The following is a 27,586-nucleotide window of genomic DNA, read 5'->3' as shown; positions in this document are numbered from 1 at the left end:
CAATTTCATTTTAAAATCCATTTTAAAGCAAAAAGAAAACAAAACATCCTTGAAAATGTCTTCGTTAACGAACGGTTGTTAATGATATTGAACTATAAAAAATGTTGATTCAAAACATAAAGGTGGTATATTATAAAATGTAAAGAAAGAACTCATACGTATACGATTTATATATTAAAACAACACGTATTTCATTGCGTGTCATATACGTTTCACGATCACGTCTTAAAAAGTAAAGTAAAATAGATATTATAAATATTATAATGGTGTTAGTACATTATTATTAAGTTACAATGCCCTAGTTTTGTTAGTAGGTATACCTTATTATATTATTAATTTTCACAAGCAGCTCATAAACTTATAATGTTAGATCGTTAGATAAAGACAAATTTAGGTCCCACACGTTTCTGCCTTGAAAAGCATTCAAAATGTTTTCAATGTTTAATAAAATGATTCCTTAAGGGGTTAGGTGTAGTCAGAATTTTCAATAAATGGTTTTTTGCATTTTCTTCAAGTGTCTTAAATATCTTAGAAATATTCTCTGAAAATTTGAAGTAAATCCGACAAATAATTTTCGAGTTAATCGATAATAAGCAAAGGATTCTTAGGCGTTCTGGTAGCGTTTGAGAGCAGGTTGATAGCAGCAGCTGAAAGCGGCCGGCAGATAAGCTTGCTAGCGACAACACTCGAGAAGGTAGAATGTAGAATGTACGTAGACAACATCAAATAAATATTTTCGAAGCTATTACAACTTCTGAAGAACTATTATATGGCCCAGGAATAGATGACTTGGTGTAAGTAATACGTATTACTTTACGCAAATTGAGTGTAAAACTTCAAATGCGTTTATCTCAAAACTGTGTTTTTTGAACTGGTGACCACTGTAACTCGAAAACCCTTCAATAGATTTCAATGAAATACAGCTTTTTGAAAACATGAAAAACTATGTTGGTTTTTTTCCCGAAAATCTGGAGAAATTTTTTCTGAGGCCATTTTCAAATTTCTGTCAAGTCAAGTCGAAACCTTATTTAATGATGCTATGTTTTTACTTTTATAAAATAAAATAATTTACTGGCAAAATAAAATTCTTTAAAATTGTCATTTTTTCATGTCCCTGGCTACACCTAGCCCTCTAATCTAGGTCTTTTTCAATCCTTTAAATTTGGCCTTTCTCAGATCTTTCACCGATATTTATGACGGGTTCGGGAATTACAAACTTTGGATGGTAAAAATTTTCTTAAACGTAGAAAATTTTATTTTCTTGTTACAAAAGCATGTCCTAATTTCAACTCTTTTGTTACTTGCTACACTTATGTCCATTCCATTCATAGGCTGTTTCAAAATAAATACGATTTTCGACATGTAAGCGAATGTCAAAACTTCAGAAATTGCCCCTCATTCAAAACTACTCTTTCATATTCTTTTACCCAGATGGAGCATTTCAATCCATCATTATCCCACGGTATAATAAACGAACGGTTTAATATAAAATATATGTTTTGTTTGTTTCATTGTAGTAATTATCTCCATAATAATTATTACTATAATTATACAAATAATTTGCTAAAGACATCGTAAAAAAGATTTGTTTTTAATTTAATTCATATTTAACATTCTTATCATTTAAATTTATTTAATTGTATTTATGTAATCGTTTAAATATGTGTAAATAACTTTTATGTTTTTTAAAAATAATACAAAATTTAAGCAAACGTATTTTTTTAAAGTAGGTATAACCATAATTATTCTAAAAAATAATTTGTTTGTGTCATTTATATATGACTATATAAATATAAAAGTTTCTGTGTTTTTTGGTTAAAATGCTGAATGAGGCCTGAGTTAAGACTTTAAATAAAAATACAATAACAGGCTTAAACTGAGTTTCAGAAGCGTTGAATCAATATATGGAAATTAACTTACAAGTAAATTGTTCAATGTAAATTATATAATAAAAAAATAGCATACTCTCTAATGGTCTAGTGGACCCCAAAATTCTCTATTTTTAGCCAACAAGTACATCATCACTATTTCTTTAGTATTTAAACTTCGTTCATCCAACACATGCCGATTTTGACGGCGTCCTGAACCAAAATTGGTTTTCGCTGGTTTCGTTCATCCTCAATTACACGGTGCCTGTATACTTGTATAAGAATTTATTCTCATATACCTCCTATTTTCGCTACCATAGATCACTTTTGAGTTCTAATCGACTTCAATCTGTCGATATAGACCACTTTGAGAATATCTGGCCCTAGCCTTTTGAGAGACTACTACTGTGTTTTTTAAGATTTAAACTTAGCAAGGATGCTTGACGTCATTAGTGATTTTCCCAAAACATAGGGTATGAAAATTTGTAAAGAAAGTAAAAAATGAAAAACCAAATTAATAATTCTCTCCTTGGTAAATTACCTGAACCCATATCCGTGCCATTTTACAATGTAAAAACTTTTATCTAATTACTTAAATATCTGATTTCTAATAATAATAAATAATCTTTGATAATATCTCTAGAAAATACTTAATGAAACTCGACAAACCAATATATATATAATATGAACCATAGACTGACTTATTGCACATAAATTTTAATAAACAATAATAATAAACAATAACATACAGAGTGTTTTGAAAAGATCGCATTCTGACAGTATAATAGATCTTTTAAATTTTCAACGCCCCGTAAATGGTGCCGTCGTAGGCCCAGTTCTTACGGACCTAAGCCTACATCCATCACTGACGATAACATTCTTAAGTATAGAGAAGTTTTTAAGCATTTCAGGAAAGGCATCCTTTACAATTGTATGCAACAAGAACAAGATAAACTTAATTATATCACTAGTGACTTATTACGTGATCACTAAAATTTTTCAGTTTAAACAGTGGATAGACCTCGTCGTTCTTGTGCCCGAGATTTGTGCCTTTAAAAGCTTTTGATCTAATCATCAATCAGGCTTAGAAATCATAGGATCAGAAAGTTTTATTGAAAGTATTATAAGTGTAATCGAAAGTATTTCTTCATAACCTAGCGAAAACCCTGACTTTTCTGTTTGAAATTCCATTCTCTTTTTCACTGTAGGTCCTCAATCATTTCAAGACACTCTATATTCTGTTATCTCATATTTATAATCTAAAATACATAAGTTAAAAAAAATGGCAAACTTATAAAATTGCATAAAACTTTATAGCAAGAAAAAAAAAGACGTATTATATTTTTAATAGTAGCCTAACATTTAACCATATAATTTTAACCTTGATAAAAAAGCACTTGTTTATTAACTAACTTTGATTGATTGTTTTTCATGTACGTTACGCTTGTAATAAGAAAATAGCAAATAATAATTTTCATAACTTATTACCGTTAATTATAGTCTCATGTATCATATTTTTAAAATATTATTTTGAAAAAAACTTGAAGATATGCATAAATATGGAACTTTAAAAATAAATACAGTAATCATAAGGTTGAAATGGTACTAGTATTTTATAAACCGATATTTTTAGCGGTATTTTCATCCAGTCCCAGTTTTAGGTGCTTCCTTATTTTAAATATTTTAAACCCAATCACGTTGTACTTGTTACCAGCAGCTTTATATTAAATTTATAATTGGCTAAAATGTAGTTTTTTAGATTTTAAAACCACCTTGCGTAATATATGTTTGTAATAACAGAAACTTGGTAATACTTGAAAGAATTTCCCTTTTTTTTCAAGTTTAAGACTAGCCGCCCCCAACCTTTAGATCTTGTTTATTTACGAAAATTCACTTTCTTTCTACCAGCTTGAGAGAAAAATTAACAGACACGTTCTTGAATATATAGGCTTTAAGTTTTCAAAATTAAATTCAGGTTCTTATTATTCAGCTTGTTTATTTTTACAATTTCTCGTCTGTTTTGTAGCCTCACATAGAACTTATGAATATACCTTAGATATACCATAGATCTAGAAGGGGCCTTAGAAAAAGCTTTCAGTTAGAGTTGAAGTTTTTAGAATGGTCCGTCAAAAATTTTATAGCTTGCTTATTTGTAATAATACATGTATATTTTCCAAATTTCGATTGGAAGTTAGCAAGTAGTGCACCTTAAAAATACGTCCCGAAACGCGTTGGGTTGGCATTAGCTTTCTCTGAATTCTTAAGAGTAACAAATACCAGATTTTGTTGCTTCTTTAAATAAAAACTTCACATGGAAGTTGCATTATTTTAGTTGACTTTGTTAATTTTGGCATTTACCTAATAATATAACGATACGAATATGCATGAAAATCTTAACATTTTTATTATAAGAGCTTTATCAAGACGTTTTTGTCTTGGCAAATAGCATTCAATGACATTGAAATTCCAAACTACAAATAAAGGATAAGTTAAACGCCATATAATGACATTAATAATTACAGTTATTTTAACTGTTTCTATCTAAAGCTCTATTTATTTTTCAAGAATCTATTTTTGTAAATTATATTTTTTTTGAATAAATTAAGTATTTTTGATATTTATGTATATAATTTGTACCTACATACCGGAAAAAATGGAATTCTTTTATATGATTGTCAAGATCTTGTGTTTTTTTGAAAATAAAAATTAAGTGTAGATAAAAATCTAAATCAATAAGAGGTTCCGTGTTACATTTGTATGATATATCCGTTAAAAGAAAGAAATCCGTATGTAAATACATGTTTTCAATGTCAAGAGTTGAATTTGTATTGAATTTTAAATTAAATTCCTGTGAAGCTGTTGTTTCGAGAATCATAAGGGGGTATCCATAATTAAATACAAACGATAAGAGGAGGGGGACTAGTCAAAGGTGACATTGTGCGACAAGGGGCACGGTAGTCAAAAGCTTTGTGACGTCTCGTGAAATTTGTTCGTAAACAGAAACTGTTATACTTAAGATTTGTTTAGGTTTAACAGGAAATTTAAAAAGATTGAATGTAAATAAAAATTTTTTTGAAACGGCTACTTTGGCCGTCCTTTAAGGAGGCCGGGTACAAAAGTAACACTTTGTACTTTCACCTTGGTTGCTGGTTAGGTGTTAGTTTTTTAATAAAATTATTATACCCATATATAAATTCCGTGCATGCTCTTTACATTAGTATCTTTATTTTCCTTCTAATAGTATAATTTGTATGAATCACATAGACTTAAAAAAAAATTCGTAAGTTGTTACTTTCGACCATGTTAGCGGGTCGGAAGTAACACTTTGGCGGGTCGAAAGTAACACGAGGGTAACAGCACAAAGGGAAATAAATATGTTATGATATAAAGAATCCACAAATGACTTATTAGAAAAGTTTTTATGAACAAGAAAAATATACATTTGCTTTCAAAAATTATGTATTTTATGGAAACAAATCAATATTATTAACTCCTCGAAAGAAATTTTCTTAGTTTAAGTAATGAGATCTATTATATTATATGATTATCATATTTTCTAATCAGATTATTCAATATCAGTCTTAAGTAACATTTTACTTGTGTATTTGTGTACCCACTTGTATAAGTAAAATGTTACTTTTGTACCCATTTTTATCCCAAGCCATACAGATAACTTTAAAACGGATGGTGGCAAAAACGGATTAAAACATTGTACAATCAATATAATCAAGAAATAATATGCAAACAATCAAATTAATATCATGCTATTAATACGACGTAAATATAAGTAAACTTCAAAAATCCTACTTTTGATTTGTAAAATCACATATTGTCCCCTCACGAAACCTGATAGCACGGGGTCCGCGCGGTGGCGGATTGTAAATAAAGAGGGCACCACCGGCTACCATTTGACGCCAGTGAAGCGGTTTTTCGACTGTTAGATAAACCTACAGAGCATTTGCTACTTCCGACCCGCCGTTACTTTTGTACCCGGTCTCCCTATTTGTATCGATTGCCTTATTTGTATCGAACTATTTGAACAAAGCCCCACGAATTTTCTTAACATTGATAATAATTTTTTTTTAAATTTTATGTGGTTAGTTTTAATAAAAATAACGTTTTCGTCGATCAATTTTTGTTACGGTATGTGAAAACACATTGGTCATTCATTTTAAATGTTAAAAAATACGAAGGTCATTGCGGTATTGAAAATATTTTCCGCATACAATTTTTTTATTCTTCTTTAGATTAAAATTAAATGTATGAGTTGGTATATATACTTTCTTTTTTTTCTAAAAATACAGATATTTAACTTTGATTTCAAAGTATTCTTTTAAAATTACATTAATTAAAGCTTTTTTATTTAATTTATTCGTGTTAAATTTATTCATAAAACTTGTTAATTGTATTCTATTGTGAGTGTCCGAATTTTATACTTTAATTAAAAAAGTTGGACATAAGATATCTTGGAAATTTATTATTTGAAAGATTATTATTGCAATAATACACGGTAAGTAGCTAAAAATGAATATTAATTTGGTAATAAACTTTTCGCGATGCTGCTTTTGGCATTTGAAGAAACTCTTATAAATAATATTTTGAAGTGAAAACTTCTTTAACCGCGTTGAACAATTTTATTATAATAGTTTTTTAGAAGGAGATAATAATTTTAGTTTGGTGGTCACCATGGTACGACGTTGAAAACATCGATTCACAACCGACCAATGAAGTTGAGTAACATTGGACACAGTCAGTACTTGGATAGAGACTGCAAGAAAACATTGTGTGCTTTAGCCTTTTTATTATCTATAATAGTTTTTTGTACCTATGGTCGCAAAACTCTAAAATAATCGATGAATTGACTTGATATACTGGCAGGTTACTGCACTTATACCTAAGAGTACTTCTTATACATAATTTACATCCCGAAGTTATCACGGGGATTAATATTAAAAAATAACTTAAAAAAGGAATGGGAATCATATCAATAAATGTCAAATGCTTTTCTACTGCTGCTCTTATAATTAATATCAGACAAACCCACATCGAAACTTGGCCGGGTTATGCTCATAATTTCCACGAAGGACACACAGTGTGTCCACGAAGGACACACTGAGGCTATAGAACCCCTTGTGATACCATATATGTGTTTTACCACCTTTCCGCTGATAATTTCATTTATCAGCTGCTCAATTTCAGAGTCTGAGTACACCTCTTTCATGTATATAATATCATGCACTACACCAGCCCATCACAACTATTAATTAAATTAATTTTGTTGCGACGGCGGGAATGAACCCACTACCCTAGGCATATCGCGGACGGAATCGGTCACGCCTTAACCAACTGAGCTTAAAGGGTGAAAATTAACTTAAAAATTAAATAAAATGTTTTAAGTTTTCACCTCTATCGGCAGTCTCCATGATTGTCTATCTTTTTTTTTTAAAGATATCTCATATAAGACTTGCTTAATTTAAGTTTCAAGTTCGGACACTCTTAAAGGAAAACTCTTTATATGTGTTTTTAATTAATTAATGAAACCCTCCCCCTTTTGAAGTAGTATTTAATATGGTAAATTTTTCGTCTATTTTTAAATACTAACGTAAATGATTTTGCATATTTATGTTATCCTTCTATGACGTCATATGAATATAATCAGTATTCTAGTCTTAGTTGCTTGAATAAACCTCATAAATTTTGATGTTTTATTCAATTTAACTTTATATATATTATTAAAAATAAAATTTGATTCTTACACACGCAGGCTATTGAGTCATCTAAAAATGCACATTTTTAGTTCACAAACCAAATGTTCCTTGAAGGGAGAATTGGGTAAAAAAATTTTAGATCCCGGGACAGGCGTAATATTTGATAGTCATTTCATAACGTTTGGAAATTTGAGAGTCTATTGTCAAAGCCGTAACTATGCATCCTCCTAGAAAATATATATAGACGATGAGTTCCCTTTCGGGGGTAAGGATATAATTGAATTTAAAGACGTAAAAATCATTTTATCTGGAAATCAAGAAAACAATCCGTGGATAGAGTCTGGTGCGACCCTTGAGGTCTACACGAATAACTTCCCAGCATAATAAAGAGTTCTAAAATTTAAAAAAATAAAAACTCGACCGGCTCTATAAAATTTTTTTCGGATCATATTGCCGTTAATACGCTTTGACCGGCACCTCGACGAAGTCGATATCATTTTTGTTCGCGCGATGTCAACGATTAAAAATGTCTACGGGCGTACGACACACACACGCGCACACATACTTCTTCTCCAAAATAGTGTTAATGCCTTGTCCTAACCATGAAACGTAAAGATATTTTGAAAATTTCAAAAATCCGATCCATTAAAATAACTTTCCATGGTGGGAAGTTAACAAGATCTACACGCAAAAAGGAAAATCTGTTCATTTTCTTTTAATTTCTATTTTTTATTTCACTGAACGATTTTACGGAGTATATAAGCATTAAATTTTTTTATTCGCTATTTTCTTTCGAACAATAGTTTTAAGCATGACTATAATAATAAGGAAGTATGAGACCTTATTTATGAGCACGTATATGTTTAATTGAAAGTGACAAAGGTAAAGAAATTTTGTTCACATAATATATACTCACTGACATTATGTAAAAATATTGCATAATAATTTATATACTGAGAATGATTTAGTACTTTTTTGATTTAAATTAATATCTGTTTAGAAAAATTCATGTCGGTTTTATCTTTTTGCTTTTATAAAAATAAATTAATAATATTTATTCAAGTAGATAGTACGAGAGTTGGCAACGTTTTAGAGAGTTTATTTTTATTTTATTTTATTTTTTGAGAGTTTATTTATTAAAAGATTAAGTACTGGCTTGTTCCTTATAGAGGTTGCGTTATCTAACGCTAATTGTGCTCTAGAAAAGTAAACTCAAGAAAAATAAGTATCAAGATAAATGTTTCAAACGAAAAATATTAATTTAAAAGGCGCACATCTTATACGGGTATTGAAAGTTTTCCGATTCAATTAAAACCCATCTCTAATTCATAACTGGCAAACATTAGAGTAACACTTTAAATTAGAAAGTTTTTTTAAAAAAACGCAAATATTTTTTGTTTGAAATGTTTTTTGTAAACCAAATACTTTAGACAGTAATTGATAGCAAAAATACCTTCCTTCTAAGACCCTATAAAAAACTAAATATCATAGCTTTTTGTGCGTTTCTTCATTCAATTTGAACAAAAAATGGTCTTTATAAAAAAGTAAACAATTTGTAAATTTTTTTCAAAGAGTGCCTAGATTTCGCAGATGACTTACGAGAAAACAATTTTTGGGTAAAACTTTTCTATACGTTTTTCCTTAAACTGTACGGTTTGCGTAAAAATGTTTTGAACAAAAATTGTTACTTTTTTAATCAATAACAACTTTCTAATTGAAAGTGTATATCTATTACCTGGTATGGAATAGGACGAGCTTTCATTGAGCCTGAAAAGCGGGGTCTGTAAAGTTTAACGTTTAAAGCGGGGTTTGTTTGCGTAAAATGTGCGCCTATAGATCCAACATTTTTTGCATGAAAGGATTTTATCGATGAAATCTTTCTTTCGAGTTTCAAGCCTATCTATGTCAACTTAAAAAAGCCCTCTGTATTTTATTTTTTAGCCTGTTTTTCCTGTCCATGCTATATCTTTATTATTCCATTATCAAATCGCATGATTTAACGCTCATTTTCAAGTTTATCGTGCTGGCTCTTGAAATAAAATAGACTCACGGTCAAAAAATATACCACTTAGGAAAAAACCGAATAGAAAAATAATTTTCACATTTAATTTTTCTCATTACGTAATTTGTATATCATATGTGTAATAAAATTACCTATAAATAAAAAGTAAATTACTATTGATATTATATTATTTCTGAAGAATTCTCCACGGGTCGAGCTTGTAATATTATTTAGTTGTAAAACTAAATCATATTAAAATTATTGCCACACTTTAATGTTTTAAAAAAGTTTTTTTTTTATTGTTTGAATAATATAGTGCGATGTTAACAACGTCAAAACTGTCAACGGCTAAAAATTCTTGAAAATGATTTCAAAATCAACTTTTTTGCAGCTTTTTACGGGAAAGCTCATTAAATAGTACCTTTGATTATCGACTTATGAATAATTGTTTTGAACAAGCTACATTAGAAAAAATGGAAAAATTAACATGTTTAACGTAATTTATAAATTTTCTTTAACGGGAAATCATTGAAACAAACTTTACATTAATCGAAAAAATTATTTTTCTAAGAATATACAGAAATAACATAAACAGTAATTATAGCGACCTACAGGATGACATTTTAATTTAAGGAAATTGAATTTTTCTTTATGTATGTACTAAAGTTATTTAGAGTACCTGCTCAATAAAATATATCTAGATTATTTGATATCATAATAACTGTAGTACGTAATAATAAATCATCAGAGTTATTAAAGTATAAATAAAAATTATTTCACTACGAAGGAAGGATTTTGTAATTTAGGTTACGGAGAATATTGACCGATTTACATATTGTTCTAGATTCTAGGTGTTAATAATATTGTGAAATAAATTCGAATAAAATTCCGGTAATTATATTATTTTTTGTTTAAAAAAGTAATTCGAAAATGACCAATCAAAAAAATTTCTTTGATATTAAAAATACGGATGGATACCTTGATAAAAAATTGTAAAAATTAGTAAATAAAAGAGTCAAAAAGTACTTAGAATTGTCTAATTTATAGTATCTAATGACTTTCATATTAAATTTTTTACTGAAACCACGAAACAATGCTTATTTTCATCAATAATAATTTCTGCGAAAATCTGATTTTTTTCCAAATAATTATATCTCGAAAACGGTGAGATTAGGTTAAAAACTTCAGATATAAAAATTGCTGAGAATAGGGGTAATGCTGATGTCAAAATGGCTGAAGTGATAAAAAATCATTTAGTCCGATCACCTATTGTCTAAAAATCGAATAATTTTCTTAAATGTTAACTAAACAGCATGCGGTTGATTTCCGTAAGTAGGGTACTTCTGCCCGACCCTACACAAGTACACGTGGATATGATTTTATTGAGTACACTCAGACAAACATTTGCCACCGGCTTCGATAATAATCCACTAACGAGGAGTCGATACCTGGGTCAAAAACTTCATTGCGTACAATAATTGTATTTTAAGAAACAAATTGATAATTGTGTTATTTTGTGTAAATTTCACAGTTTAAATTTGGAATAAAATCAGCAGTAAAATGTGAATGGAAGTAGCTTTAATATTTGAACCAGGAATTTTGGGTGATCAAAAACCGATGCTGAATTATTTCCCCCTTGAATTACTTATGCTCTACGTATTACTTAAAACATTGTGCAAATAAATCAAGGGATAAATAATAATTTCATTACTATCTGCAATAATCCATTTAAGTTATTAAATATGATATTAAAAGGTCAGTGTAGGTTAGATTTGTTGCATCTTATTAAATAAGGGTGTTGCCAGATAATGTGATATTATATCACCTATAAATTTACATTATTTTTTAAATATCAGCTTAATAAATCAATTGATATAGGTAGGATTTTATTTATAGCTTATTTATGGCTTTAAATTATGATACTACTAGCGTGATACCGATCCGCTTCAATCCCCCTTCCATAACATTGGAAATAGTAATATGGATCACAGTTAACACATATGTACAGTTTCAATTTTTAAATGTAAAATAGTCATAAATCATTAAATATATCAGAACAGATGACCATAAATTGTATCTCGTTCACCATTCTTACAGAAATCTTTGATTAAGCTTTAAAATGATTTAGATGGCGCAATGAAATGCCAAAGACAAAATTAATTTTTTTTTAAATATATTTTTATAATTATGGCTCATGTGTTATTTTTTGTATGAGCTATATTATTGTAAAGTTCCATTCAAACGCATTCAGTAGTTTTTGCGTTAAGGCGTAGTAAACAAACAAACAAATAAACAAACAACCTTACTTTCACATTTATAATAAGGAATTTATGAAAAAATTATTTTCAATTATGCTTGATTTTATAACTCGATTTTTTTGAAAAAGTTTCATTATATTAGAAATCATTTCTGATTTGACTCTCCTCCCCCCTAAGAATTGTTAAAATTATAGCTATTCAATTATTTTTTCTTTACCATTGATTTTTCGATTCTACATTTAGGAGATGCAAGAGAAAGATGGATATCTCGAGAAACTAATACCAGTAAGAGATATCGCCCTAACTGCCGTTTTGGAACAAGACTCGATCAAGTTACTCTCATCAGAGACAGATATAACCTGCCAAAATTTAAATGACTCTGTGGAGGCTTAATCAACACAGCTGCATCACAAGATATATGGGAGATGTTTAGCAATGAACTAAAACTGAGTCAAAACTCCAGATAGGTGGATATCTTTGACCGGACGCGGTTATCTCGCACGGATTTCCCAAACATCTCGTGGGTCAATACTTTTTCTCAATCATATTTTTGCTTTTTTAAAGAATCAACCTTTTTTTGTCCCCTTCACTTAATGGATATTAAAAGAATTTGCTTATTTTGGAAGAAGGCCTAAAATTGCAATTTTCTGCAGTACGGTAGATACCGCATTATTTCAAGGGTAGAATAAAATGATTTTTGTAAAGTTATAGAACTTAAATAGTAATTTCTTATGGGTTTAATTTTCTCAGCAAAGTAAAAAAAAAAACAACCTTGGTTTCTTGCAACAACTTTTTTTTGGATTTTCTAACCTTTTCACGAATAATTATATTCATTGTCATGATAAAATGTACTTGACTTACAAGTAATCAAACCACTCAACTAGTTAATAAATTTTTCTTTTTTTTTCTAAACATTTATGGTATATTCGATATATTAGTTTGAAAAACATACTTTCATGAAAAATAAATATAGCGTTAAAATAGAAAAAAACAAACCATTATCACGCATTTTGAAGTTATAACTTGGAAAAAAACATTTGTGTGAATAACAATCATTTAAAATGAAATTATTTTCTTTTAAGTTATTTGTTGCAAATTTATTGTTATATAAAGCTTTGTTCATATTTGAATACAGTGTTGAGAAATTGCGTAGAAAAATATTGATAGGCATAAACATGTGAGCCAAAAAGTTTATAAACATTTTTACCTAGAGCTACATATTTAGAGTGATTCGAAAATTGTCTGAATAAAACATCGACCTTTAGTTTTGATCTTAAAAGAAATGTTTCACAAATTTGAAAATTGCTACAAATACCATTCTAGAGAGATGGGTACTAAAAGCGCCTGATGAGTTTCCAGATTTGAAACTATTTCCTTTATCGCACCATATTTGTTTGCTGGTTGGGAGTTAAAACCAAAAAAAAAAAAAACTGCAACAGACACTAAAAATCCACATCTAGGTTACCTAGGAAAACTACAACTTTTTCAATCGATTCAGGTTGCCATGAGTTATGAGAAAAACATTGTTTTAAAACTGTCAATTAGTATTTTTTGTCAAAATTTTATGTTTTATCATTTAAAAAAAAATATTTGAGTTAAATTTTTAAGAGAGATGGGTACTAAAAGCGCCTGATGAGTTTCCAGATTTGAAACTATTTCCCTTATCGCACCATATTTGTTTGCTGGTTGGGAGTTAAAACCAAAAAAAAAAAAAACTGCAACAGACACTAAAAATCCACATCTAGGTTACCTAGGAAAACTACAACTTTTTCAATCGATTCAGGTTGCCATGAGTTATGAGAAAAACATTTTTTTAAAACTGTCAATTAGTATTTTTTGTCAAAATTTTATGTTTTATCATTTTAAAAAAAATTGAGTTGTGAAAGTTATCAGAAGTTAAAGAAAACAGAGATAATTTAAAGTAAGTACAATGAAATTTTTATGTTATGTCATAATAAATATTCTAATAAAACCAAACATAATGTATTCACATATTGGGTTGACTACTTAATCAAAAGTATGCTTTTTTTAAACTAATACTAGAATTCAGTAAAAATTAAAAGTAGCTATAAATTAATTTCTTTAAAGAATCAAACAAGTATTTGACTTCTAAAATTAATACCTTAAATGTTCAGAAAAATATCTTTTAAAATAAAAAAATTAAGCGCTACATTTATGATGTACCAAGGTACGAAAGGAATAAAGTTTCTACCGGGTGTCCCACGACACGTCACGATCTGTTTTTGTTAGATGATTTTTTTATGGGATATATTTTTTAAGGGACGGTCCATATACTTCGATGCTTTATTCCAGCACCTTTAGAAAGAGGGGTTCCATGTAGCCTACCGTAGCTTTTATTATAATAATCCCTTGAATGGAACGTCGTTTTTAAAATCAAGCCAAGTAAACATTTTGTATTTTCTTTTTAACATAATTTCTAAAAGCATACAAATTTATTAGTGTGAACTTACTTTTAGAAATAAAAAACCTTGCTTTACACTTTAAAACAAAACTTTTTATTTTATTTTAAATAATAATAGTTATTATTGTTATTTTTTTGGATTTAAACATAAATACATTATTAATATTATTTTCCAATTTTCATCACGAAGCTAGTTATACTGTAAAGTTTTTATTTTTCCAATTCGCCCATTTATTGACCTAATTGATGACTTTTAACAAAGTCAAACAAATCAAAAACCAAACCTATATGTATTTTTCTAAGAAAGAAATCGACGACTTTCTGATTAAATATAGAATTGTATTCATTTCAAAACTATTTCAAGTTTCAAATATTAAAATTAAAAATCAATAGATATGCTATACTTCGCGGTATATTAATGGCCAGTGTTTGTTTTCCCTTAAGAGGATATATAAGCTCTAATTAAGGACTGATTAAATGCCTTAACATTTTGAGGTTGATCATTCCCGAATTAAAATCATATTTGAAGGATTGCTTAAGCTTCGTTCAAGGTTTGAAAACAACCTAACTTGTCTAGTAACGGCATAAATTCAAAACCCTCAAAAAATTCCAAAGATGTAGCCTTAATGAATAGTATGGTCTGTTTGATTATTTAAGGTATTTCCAGCATTAATGTACTTATAGGCAGATTTGGCCTATTTTTCTTACAGACTCAGAATAATCTTAGCTCTGAGATCTCGAAATTGCATAATTTTTTGTCGTTTAGATCGCGAGATAATCAGTTGCAAAGATCATGGTTTCCCCATTCAAAGCATGCAAAACTCACTGCCCTCCAAGCTAGTTTCTACGATATTAAGAAATTCTCTCGACAGAATTGAAAAAAAGTAAGGCAGTTGAAAGGAATTTTTTTAGAATAAAATATAAAAAATTTTTAGATATTTCTGTTTTCGAAATATTAATTTATTATATCGTGTTTTTAACGGTCAAAGTTTCTGAAACTTTAGAATTTAATAGTAAGCTCTATTAAGTTCTGAAATTTAATTTCTCGTTAAATACTGTCGAAAAAAAGATTGAGAGGTGTCGTGGGAACTATATTTATTTTCGTACCTTGGTTCATTATTGATGGAGCGCTTACATACAAGATATTTTTCTGAAATGTATTAATTTTAGAATTCAAATACTTGTTTGATTCTTTAAAGAATTTGATTGTATACCTTCTTTTAGTTTTTACTGTATGAATTAATTATAATATTAGTTTAAAAAAGACATACTTCTGATTTAGTAGTCAATCCAAAATGTGAGTACATTACATTTTGTTTGATTAGGATATTTATAATGACATGACATAAAAATTGCATTGTACTTAAATTCTCTTTGTTTTCTTTAACTTCTGACAACTTTCACAACTCAATTTTTTTAAATAATAAAACATAAAATTTTGACAAAAAATAAAAATGAACAGTTATAAAAAGATTTTTACATTTTCTCGAAATTCATGGCAACTTGAATCGATTGAAAAAGTTTTAGTTTTCTAGGTAACCTAGATATCGGTTTTTGGTGTCTGTTGCAGTTTTTTTGGTTTTAATTCCCAACCAGCAAACAAATATCGTGCGATAAGGAACATAGTTTCAAAAATTTTTACCATATCTATTATACTAATATTTACTAATATTTACTATTTACTATTATAATTATATTTTGCTCTGCGTTCCCACCATAATGAAATACATTATCATATATAAAACGATGATTATTCGATCATAGAAATAATTTGCTTTATTTTGACGATTTTCTTCTATTTTCATAACTTTTTTTATCATGTCACGTCATTAAAATACACCCTGTGTAATGTAATTACACCTCTTTATAATAAACGTGACAATTTAATAATAATTATTTTAAAATTTTCAATATAGGTATGCATGTTTGATCCTATTTTTAAACTTTAACTTCATTGAAGTAATTATTAATACAATATCTAATCAAATTATTGTATACCGACAGAATAGGAATTATACATATAAAATGTAAATATTGCATGTCACAATGATTTGACTTGTGCTTACAAACGAACAAATTATCGCCTACTACCGACCTATCACTAGTGCTACCTAAACTATTTAAATATTCTTAACACCCTTTAATGATCATTGTTTAACGCATTCAATTTTCATGTAACTAGTAAATAGATATATCAAATGTAATTAAACTGGAAATTATTCACAAGGTTTTAATTATTATAGATTGGGAGGCACTGTTACAAAATTTATGATATTTGGTACGAGTATGGCAACGCTGCAAGATTGAATAACGAAATTATTAAAACAAAATTTAAAAAAAAAAGTGGATAATCACTGGTCATCGGGCTGGTCATCTGGTCTCAGGAAAGAGTAAACATATTGCGTACCGGTGCTTAATTCATACCGGGCAGCTTTCTCCTAATTGATGGCTTTTTTGCGAAAAATGATGATCAACTCACAAACTAAATGATAATCTAGATTTTTTTTAAAATTTAGTTTTATTCGGAGGTTAAATGTAACAAGTGGAATTTACAAAATTTAAAAAACCGCCAAAGAAATTTTTCGGGTACTGAACCCTTTTTAAACGTATCTAAGAACACTCTCCGTTAAAGTACCTTTTTTCCTTAGAGCCTTCTACAAACTGAAACAATTTTGAGGATCATCGCATATTTTTCAGTTGTTTCGGGTAAGGAAACCTAAACTCGCACTTGAAACATAGCTAAGAACACTCCCGAAACAAAAAAATCGGTTCACCCGTTTAGGCGCTACGATGCCACAGACAGACACACATAGCGGTCAAACATAAAAAACCTTTTTTTTTTGGTTCGAGGGTTAAAAATTAAAGGTGTATTAAAGGTGTCAAAAAATCAAATGAGTTTGTTATAATATTTTGACATTTTTATATAGCTATAAAGAATACGGCCACACTAATATTTTTCTTAAAGTTAAATATGGCCATACTAACATTTGACTATTTGGTCAGTTTCATACAATATTTTGAGGGGTTTCGATACCAAAACGAAAATGTTACCAAAAAACTGAAATTTTGTGTGTGTCAATTAACGAATATTTATTATGCCTTCTGTATAAATTTTAAGTCCATTCTCTGTACGGTTTACGATAAATAAATTATTATTTGAAACAGTTCTTTTGCATGGAGTGGTATATGATAAAGTCTTAATAAATGTTGGTTTTTTCATCAATAAGTGCTTTTAGAAATGTTAGCATTTAAATACAAATTTTTTATCAATATTCCTCAAATTTTAAGCTTTAAAATCATACCAAAATTAAGAACTGTGCATAAAAATGAAAACTTTTGTTGATGACTTTCATACCTAATTTCTCATAAACCGTTAAGAGGATCGATATGATATTTCCACAAAAGTCGAATAAAAAGATGATTAATTGATAAATAAAATTTCAAATTTTTGTTATTATTTTCGTTTTATGGTATCGAAATAATTTTAAAAGTTAGTTCGCTTTTTTTTATTTCCTTATATTTTCTAAATGGTACCAAAACAGAGTTTCTGAGAAAGTACATTTAAGTTTCTATGCTATGTTTTATCTATTCAACATACAATATTATTTTTTATTCATTCCTTGTGCAATTTTTTCAAATAAACAATTTTTATGATTAACTGTGCATTATTAACTATATTTTATTATCAACAAGAAAAAGTTTGTTTTGGAGGTCAATATTTTTCTTATGTATAATACTGGAGCACCATTTACATGACGGATAAGTACCATTTATCAATTGGTAACTTGTGGATGGTACTTTCTGATGCATCTTAATAAACAGCGAAAATTATTATAATACATTGTTGGCTTAATCATTGATTATGCCTACTCTGCCTTAAATACATCCAGAAAGTAATACCTTTTCATTCAATTTAAGGTATTGCTAGCATGAAAGCACTTGTCGGCAGATTTAGCCTATTTTCTTTCACAGAATCAGAATAATGTCAACTGTCAGATTCCGTTTCAGAATTTTTGGTCGTTAAGGTAGCGTAATATCAGCTGCAAAGTTTGCGATTTTGAGGGTCAAAGCATGTAAAACTCACTGCCCTCCCAGTTTTTTTTTACGATATAAAAAAATTATCTCGACAGAATTGAAGAAAAAGTAGGAGAGTTGAAAGAAATGTTATAGATAAAAAAACCACGTTTTAACGTTTTTGGTCAAAATTGGGACCGGAGGCATTAATTATCTTGTGTTTTAAATGATCAAAATTTCTGAAACTTTAGGATTTAATAGTAAGCCTTATTCTAAGCCTGTGAAAAAAAAATTCGTTAAATTCTGTCGAAAAGTGGGTTTTAGCATAGGAACTGCAAATACCATGTTAGAAATACCTGAATAAGGGTTGCCATACTTATGACACAAGTATTTAAATTTTGTATCGATTATTATTGTTTATTTTGTAAACAATTTTTGTAAAACCAAGACCTGTGTCCTCAATTTTGTACAATTTATGGGCATGAAAGACCTTGATAAATTTTAATAATATTTATAGGTATATTTTTACAAAAATAAATTTTGGTATATAATTTGCCTCTTTACCTAATTAAACAATAATAAATTTTCTAAAATTACATTATTAAAGTAAATTTATTTTTAAAATTGTTAGATATCTTATACTCAAATCAATGTTGATTCATTTTTTAACTTTGTGATACAGTTCTAGTTTTCGTCCCGAAAATAGATATAAGAAAAAGTTTTATGTTATTATAATCATAACAATGATTTTAAAATGAAAAAAAAAAAAAACTAGGTATACAGAAAAATTTTATAGATTCCGAACAAATTAACCGATCAATTTAAATTGATGCTGAGAAGTTTATAATTTTTCGGCTTCATAATAGTCAATTTGAACTTATGATAAAAATTGTAAAAAAATTTTGTTATGATTATTAATTTTGATATTATAATTAATAATTTTGTTTTAAATTTTGTTATGTTAATCACCAAACCATTTTTGCAATATTTACCAAGGCAATTTAATTTTAGTGGTAGTTATAAATTTTAACATTTTGTTTCCTATGCAACGCTTATTGTCGCGAAATATAGCCTTGCTATTTGTGAGGCGTTCTTTAATTTATAATTTACAATACGATAGTTTTTTGAAAAAAGTTTTTCAATTTTTCTTTAAGATAAAAGCAAAACAGCTTTAACTATCAAAATTCTTCCATTAGGTTATGTGAGTAAGACAGAACTATAATTTTCACATTCATTTTCAGGAAACCCAAACGCCAGAAAATTTTTGCCTTTGAGGTATACGTTGATTAAATAAAAATCATTTTTTTAAATGTGCTGAAAAATTTATTTCAAATATTTGAACTATACTAAATATTTGAAAGGCAACAATCTAATAATTTTAGATGACTAAATTATAGACTATTTAGAATCATAAGGGAAGTTTTTATAAATAAATTTTATTGTTATTGGTCTGCCCTCCAAAGTCAGTTTTCTTTTTCCTTTTTTTAACTGTTTACTGAAAAGCATGATATATTGCCATTTTAGTTATTTATAATTTTGTCTTTATCTTACATACAGGAGTACCATATTATATTATTTTTTTAATATTTTTTGTTCATAATTTATATACCAGTTTTATACATTATATACGTATTATATTTGAAAAACAAACTTACATTGTTCCTGGCACCGACATCTGAACCCAGTTCAATCATACGATCTACAAATGATGTTCGATTGTCTTTGACAGCATACATTAACGGTGTCATTCCTGTTGCCTAGAAAATAAAGAAAATTTTATAATGTAAAATTAGATTAATTTAATTTTAAATATAATGCAAAAAAAAATGCAATTTTATGATAGTAATTATTAATCCATTAATACTCATTTTACTCGAAGGAGAGGATCATGTTTTAGGCCAGTAAACTAGGCCTGAATTCGTGATATTTCAACAAACGAGAATTCTGTTTTATGACTTATAAAAAAGTTGGTTTAAGGGATGGGAAATATAGAAATTCAAATAGTAGAAAAACTGATCGTAGCAACAAATTTCGATTTTTGCCCCAATTTCGAATATCATTTTTTTTATAATATGGTAATACTTGCTAATTGAAATACGATTTTATTTAATATCAAAATTGATTTAGGAAATTGGGGTAAAATCGAAATTTATTTCAAAATATCCTAGAGAACTCATTTATTATCTTTGATTATATTTTTATGATCGTAGCAAATTCTTCTTCGTAATATCTACTTTCATTAATCAAATTTTTTTAATGATTTTTAAAGTGACTTGAGAGCTTATAGAAGCTAGTAATTGGCCAAACTTAAGCTAAATAAGCGCTCTATATCATTATAAAATGTAAATTCCTATTTTTGCTATTAATTTCGCAGCAATGAAGATATTTGAGTAACAAAATTAAGCTTTTGGTTTGAATAAAAATTAATATTAATTTTTTTTTTTTTTTGAAATTTTAATGCAGTAATTTCAGATCGCATTACGATAGCATTAAAGATTTTTCTAATGCGGTCAGCTTTTCTACAGTTAGGAAATTTTTTTAACTATCTAAAATTTTCTTTTATGCTTGTTAAAAACCACCAATTTCGTTATACCAAAGGATGAATAAACTTATGCGAAATTTTAAAAAGGTAATCATAATTTTCTTTTATGATGCTATTACATGACAGAAGAGAAATTATGCATCCACAAGTTGAAAATAAAGGTGTCATTATTAAAGCTATGTTTTATTTATGTCCAAAAATTTATGATCATATATACTACATTTTCTACATATATACTAAATAAAGTAAATATTCTTTTTAAACGTTGGTTTAAAAAATCAGGAATGAATTCCTTTAAAAAAAGACGTTTTTCAAAAATTTTATTTCAAAATTGATTCAAAAATCAATTTTTTAATTAAAAAAAGTTAAGAAACGTTTTTTTCTATTTTTCCAATTGTTTTTATACAATTTTTTTATGGATTAACTCTGTCCATATACCTTCATTTTCCGTGAGCCTTTTGATACCCCTCTCAAACGTTTAATTAAACAGACGTTTATTAATTGAAAAAAGGAGATGTGTACTTATGCGAACTCAATGTACGGTGAAAATTTGGGAGCTTTTGCTTTTAGTATAGGTACAATTAATCTTGATTATATTCATTGCAAAAACTTTATTATGGCAATTAAAAATGGGGTAAAAACTTGATCGTAAAAACTGTTCATTAATTTTACAATGTCTGAAGGTCTTTGAATGTCCATATAATAATTATTTATAAACAAAATTCATATAAACATAAATTTCGATATAGTAGGCAACATATTATTTAACAAAAAACATAATAAAACGTTTGTTAAAACAGACATCACGCGAAACAAATGTAAAAACGATTTTCGTATAAACTTTTTTAAAAATAATGTAAGTGTGTATTGTGGTCATTGTCAATCTTATGTGAAGGATTTTCTTTTACACATTTGTCAATGAAAAACGTAGAATTTAGGTCTGGGCTAAATAAGATTATGTGACCATACGTAGTTACGCATAGTACAATTATATTTAACCTACATTTTACAAACGATTTTAAACTTTATTTTTTTTATCTTATTTATAAAATCTGAAGAGGTAGTCCCTAACAAATGTGGTTTTGTTTATAAAATTAAATCAATATTTTAAAACGTGTTTAAAGATTCTATTTTCTTACTTTTTTTTGTAAATATTTCAAGGTTTAGTTTGGGTATAGTAGGCTGTCCTAGAAAGAGGCGCATTTATATCATAAGGTAACAAAAAGATCGTTGTGGTACCTAAAGAGATACCTATTTTAATCCATTTCAAGCCATTAATCTATTTCAAGCCATTTTGTGACCAACTTTGTACGTCTTTTGTGGTAGGTGTATTTAAGCAACACAAACAGGTTATTCCGGCAACACAAAAAGGTGTTGCCACACAAAAGCCATGCAGAAAAATTTGAATCCTATTAATGAGCATGACTAAACTAGAAACAAAATTTTAAACTAGAAAAACGAATCCTGCCACTAATTCAATGCCATTTGAATTATACCTCGGTCAAATATACCGATAGGCTAAAGACAGGTGTGGTTTTTTCGGTGCACTCGCAATACGCAATATAGCCAATTACGCAATCGTCCCATACCAATGTTAAAGGTACCCATATTCTGTAAATCTCTGCAAGATATCTTTATTTTAGTTAAGAAGCTGCCAACAGACTTTACCTTTGAAAAGGTGGCAAGACAAATAATTTTAATTAAACTCACCTAAAATGATAAGAAAATGTCATGACAGACCCTGTCTCACTAGCGGATCGAAAGATGTTTATTTTTGAATGAGTACAAAAAATATAACTAAATGAACTTATGCCTCAGAGGTGGTTCCGGCGTACTATATGCAATAAATATAATATACCCGCTCTTTTAACTTATTTTTGCCATTTCGGATTGATTAATTAAGAATACTTGACTGATCAGTTATATTTCAACAGTTGTGGTTTCATTAGGTTTTTTAAGGAAAATGTATGGAAATTCTCTTGATTTCTGAATTTTAAAAGGCGGTTGAATTTTCTTAGGACTACTTAGGTAATTTTATAAAACAATACTTGGTAAAAGTATTTAAGATTGTAAAAATATATATTAAAATTTAAAGAAATCTGACACTAAATTTGATCTGGTCGATTCGCCAGAAGTATCATAACTCCTAAACGGATACACCGATTTTGGTTTTTTTTTATTGAAAGATAATTTGATCGAGATTGTTCTCAGTTATGTTTCAAGAAAATCTACTCAACCGTTTGAAAATCATCAACTCCTTTCAAGTTGTTGATGAAGAAACAAAAAATCTAAGTTGATTCATTCGTTTAATAGATGTGATGCCACAGACAGACACACAGACACAAATACACGTTAAACCTTTTACACCCCTCTTTGTTAGTTGTGGTTAATAATGTCAAAAAGTGAATTTCACTATTCCATTTTGTCATGGTAATATTTTTTAAAAATAAATTAATATCTTATTCAGTATGTCTGTATATTGAATTCATTTTTGTCAACTGTCTATCGAACTGATTATCAGTGTCTTTGCGTAACATGATGTTGTGACGGTAAAGAATATTAAAATTAAACCAAAAAAACCTTAATAAGATTTTTCTCTTGATTAACCCTGACCCCATGACATGAATTTGTACGCATTTTATATAATTTGACATTGGAATAAATTATCACAGTAAATTGTTTTAGGAGTCAAATTTAAACTAGACACAGTTTCATTATTAGATAAAATCATTCATTAAAACGGAAAAAAAACATAAACCACAAAGCTTTACAAGTTGGAAATTTCAAATGAATTCTTCGAAAATCGCTTATAACTTTTTGAGAATGAATATTGTGCTATTGACATCTGAACGCTAGATATGAAGAAAAGTACCTACACCTGAGCAGTACCTAACGGAGTGAATGAAATTTCAAAACGAAATACATGAGAAGCTAATTTTTTGACTAAATACAGCCGATTTTATGTAGATAATAATAGTATGGCTTTATGGAGATAAAAATTCGAAAAGACTATTTTATCGAAAGTATGATTTTTTTCAAACACAAATTGCTGACTGCTATTCGTGGCAGACTATCTTATAGTACTTACTGTCTTCTTAAAGTTACTTAAGGATGTTCCCAAAAATCAAGTTTTCTTACGGTATTAAAATTTCTAAATTTGAGCTTTTAAAGTTTGCGTTTTTAACATATCTTATATTGAAGTGTTTTTAAAAGTATGTTAGCTAATTTTCTTAACATTAATTTGGAAAACTAATATTTATTTTCCCGAGTTCTAACAGAATCTACCCTGAACAATTAAAACGAAAGTCTCTAATAACTTAATAACTATCGTCACTTAGCAAGGAACGTCCCAAAGAGATTTTATTTTTTTATATTTTGGCAATTTTGTGTGATTATACGTCAGCCACATTTTCTTTCGTTGTCATCTATAAAACTGAATGAACTTTGAATACATAATAATTAAAAAAGGAATCAGGTTTATTATGATTGGTGGCTTCAAACATTTCAAATCACTCTGTACTATGGATTTTAAACATATTGATTGGTGGACGCGCTGGGAAGTCCTATTATTATTAAAACAGAATAATATTTTATGTTAAAATGTGTTAATTCATATGTTTTTCGTTTTGGTTTTTGAAAGCTTTACAGATTGATATCGTTTTGCATAAATATAAAAGTCTATTATTTTGTGCTTTGTATACAAGCTTTATACAAGTATAACCTTGAATATTTTAAATGGTATATATGTAATAAATTTTGATTCATAGTCAAATAACATTTTATATATAGTAAATTTCGTGATTCTTTTCAAAATTTCAAGAGGAGGTATTATATACTATATAACTTTATGGTATAGATTAGGTTTAATGATATATGTATACAGTACATAATTTTTTATGATATGTATATACATACATATCTACATATACAACCATTAAAATTTCCAATTTCTAATTACAGTTTTTTCTTCTTTAACAGAACAACAAACTGAAATATTTTTTAATACCCCACATATATTGAATTGATTATTAAATATAATTGTTTACTCTTTTCAAGTACGCAAAGAAATCAGATAATTTTTAATGTTAAAATAATAGCTGTTAAACGGACAGAAGAATTTGTGAACATGGAATAATTATATTAATTTAAAAACATCTATAACAAAATTTGTTTCTCCGATCAATATTTCTAGGTTTAAACTAAAATAATATACTCATGAAAATGTTTTACAAAATTGAATCATGGAAAAAAAGTTAATATGATTATTACCAAAGATAACAAAAAAGGAACTTTTCGAATTAAATTTCCGTTTTTCCCAATTTCTTAGATCAATTTTTTTTATTATATAAATACGTATTTCGACTACCATGTGGTTATCATCAGTATGAATTAGCTAAAATCGTTATTGCGACGGTCTGTACACTGCACGTGTCTAGGAAATTGGAAAAAATCGAAATTTAGATTAAAATTAAAACATATTGAAAATTGAATAATGAAAGCGCTCAAATTAAGATGTGTTTCAGAATAGCAATTTACTTCAATGGTTTAATTCAAAATTGGTTTATTTGCTAAATATTGATTAATAATTTATTTAGTTTTAATTTCAATATTTTCTTCAAGACCCGTATGCATCATATATGATTCATTAAAAGGTATCAAAGTGATATAAAGAGAATAATTTTCACCGAAATTTTTCGAAATTCGAAAAGATAGTTCGGGTACAGTTTGTGGAATAAAAATATATAAACTTTCAACTCAAATTGCCGGGAATATGAGGTGTTTTAAAACAAATAAAAAATAAATTAATATAAAAACGTAATTAAACGTGGCCTATTCATCTGTAAATAACAAATCCTCCAAATAACAAAAGAAAGCATTTACGGGATGGAAAGATTTTTCCAATGGTTGAGAAGTTTGGCAATTTTTTTCGAATAAAAAACAATAATTTTTTGAGCTAAGCTGAAATTAGTGCTTGTAAAATTTATTTAATTATGGAAAAAAAAAGAATTAAAAAGTAGTTAATTTTTTGTTACAATGTCAATGTAAGTTTTACTATTCAGTGTAAAATGTCTAGACATGCTTATAGACTGGCTCGTGTGACAATTAATTCGTATCAGTTATTTTATCTTAGCAGAATAATTTTCATAAGTTTAGGTTTTCGTAACTTATTTCAGAAAAAAAATTAAAAATACTTACTGGATCTAAAATACCAGCTAATGGTACCAAATTCATATCTTCCCCGCCAGCCGCCACAGCTTTTTCAATCGCCTTAAGTACCGAATCCACCGGGGGCCATTCTCCTTTTTGCGCCAATTGTAGAATTCGTAAAGCACCATCCCGCGTTGAAGCTCCTGCACTTTGTGGTTTTGCTGGTACATCGCCATTTTCACTTTTCTTATCACCATTTGATCCAGTTTCATCTTTACTCGCTTCTTTCGGTGGACTTTTATCAACTTTTGCTTCTTTTGTTTCATCTTTAGTATCTTTAATGGGTGGACCTTTTGCAGGCCCCCCTTTTTTCGATGTTGACATAACTATTTATGTTAGATTTTCGTCCATAATAATAACAACACAAAAATAACACAAAATTGTTTTTAATCAGAAAATAATTCGAATTATCCATAAGGGAATAAATAATAAAATGAATAAATAAAACATAAATTCGAAAATAATCGATGTCCATAAATTTTATTTAACATTTTTCCAAAAAATTAAATTAAATTTTAATCGATAGAAAAAGAAAATCAAAGAATTTTTTTAAAATGTTTTGAAAATTACAAAAAATGTAATTTATTTATTTGGTTTATCATTTTAAAATAAAATAAAACTATAATAATAATAATAATAATAATAAATAGGAATTCTTCTACACGTTGCAATGTCTTAAAGTAAACTGTGCCTATTTTGCATATCACAAAGGGTGAGGAGTTTCTAGATGCCGTGATTTGCAGTATCACAAACGTTAGTATAAGTATATTTTATTATATAGTTTTTTACCCCCTATAATATAGGCAGTCGTTTTTACTTATAGAGTTTTATATGTATATATTAATATTATATATAGTTTATATTATTTTTGTTGTTTTTTTTTTTTGGAGTAGGGATAGAAAAATTTGAAGAAAATTTGCTTAATATTAATTTTTTTTGTAATAAGTAGTTTTATATGTAAAAAATTTACATATGTGATAAATTACATGTACAGTTTCATTTTTTTATTCCAAAATAATTTTTTAATAATTAGTAACTAATAATTTTTAAGAAATCCTTTTTTTTAATTTTTTTAACCGACTTCAATAATGAGGATGTTTTTTTTTTTTTTATTTATGAATTTAGTAAATGTTTAGTTGTGGCTACCTGTTATTGGAAAAAGTAGTTCTTATTCGAAAAGCAATTGTGGCGCTGTACACATGCAAAAGGCCCAAAGTGAAACAGAGAAGCTTATATCCCAAAATGGTTCACTGCCAATACATTGCTGTCATAAGGCCCACACTATTCTTTGGGTCATTAGTTTGGTACAGCACATGAAAAAAGGAATCCTCCAAAAAGATCGGGCAAAGTACAACGATGTAGTTCTGCATCTCCTGTTAACTGACTTACTTGAAGGGAAATGTGCAGCACATGCTACTCTCAAGCTAAATCTGGTCTCACCCTGAACTGAGACACATTACGGCCATGGACGAATTTTACAAAGGTATTTACTTCCAAGATCGTTGACTACGTTCTACCCTCTCCAAACTTCGGGAACAAGTTGTCAGTAAAGATAACCATGAGC

At 28.1% G+C, this 27,586-nt stretch overlaps 1 protein-coding gene across 1 annotated transcript in view; it reads right to left on the bottom strand.

Moving 5' to 3' along the window:
• The window catches only part of LOC123296211 (serine/threonine-protein phosphatase 6 regulatory ankyrin repeat subunit B), a 62,498-nt gene extending 36,152 nt beyond the window's left edge, over nt 1-26,346 (bottom strand). Inside the window, exons 1-2 of the mRNA XM_044877672.1 lie at nt 26,011-26,346; nt 19,928-20,029 (exon numbers count right to left, since the gene is read on the bottom strand). Coding sequence (XP_044733607.1) covers nt 19,928-20,029; nt 26,011-26,346 — 438 coding nt within the window. The remainder of the gene's footprint in view (nt 1-19,927; nt 20,030-26,010) is intronic.
• Nucleotides 26,347-27,586: the final 1,240 nt, after the last annotated feature.

The sequence above is a fragment of the Chrysoperla carnea genome, chromosome 3, assembly GCF_905475395.1.
Source record: "Chrysoperla carnea chromosome 3, inChrCarn1.1, whole genome shotgun sequence".
Classification (NCBI taxonomy): Eukaryota; Metazoa; Arthropoda; class Insecta; order Neuroptera; family Chrysopidae; genus Chrysoperla; species Chrysoperla carnea.
The sequence above is the reverse complement of the archived record's forward strand: the minus strand, read 5'-3'. Positions and strand labels throughout refer to the sequence as shown.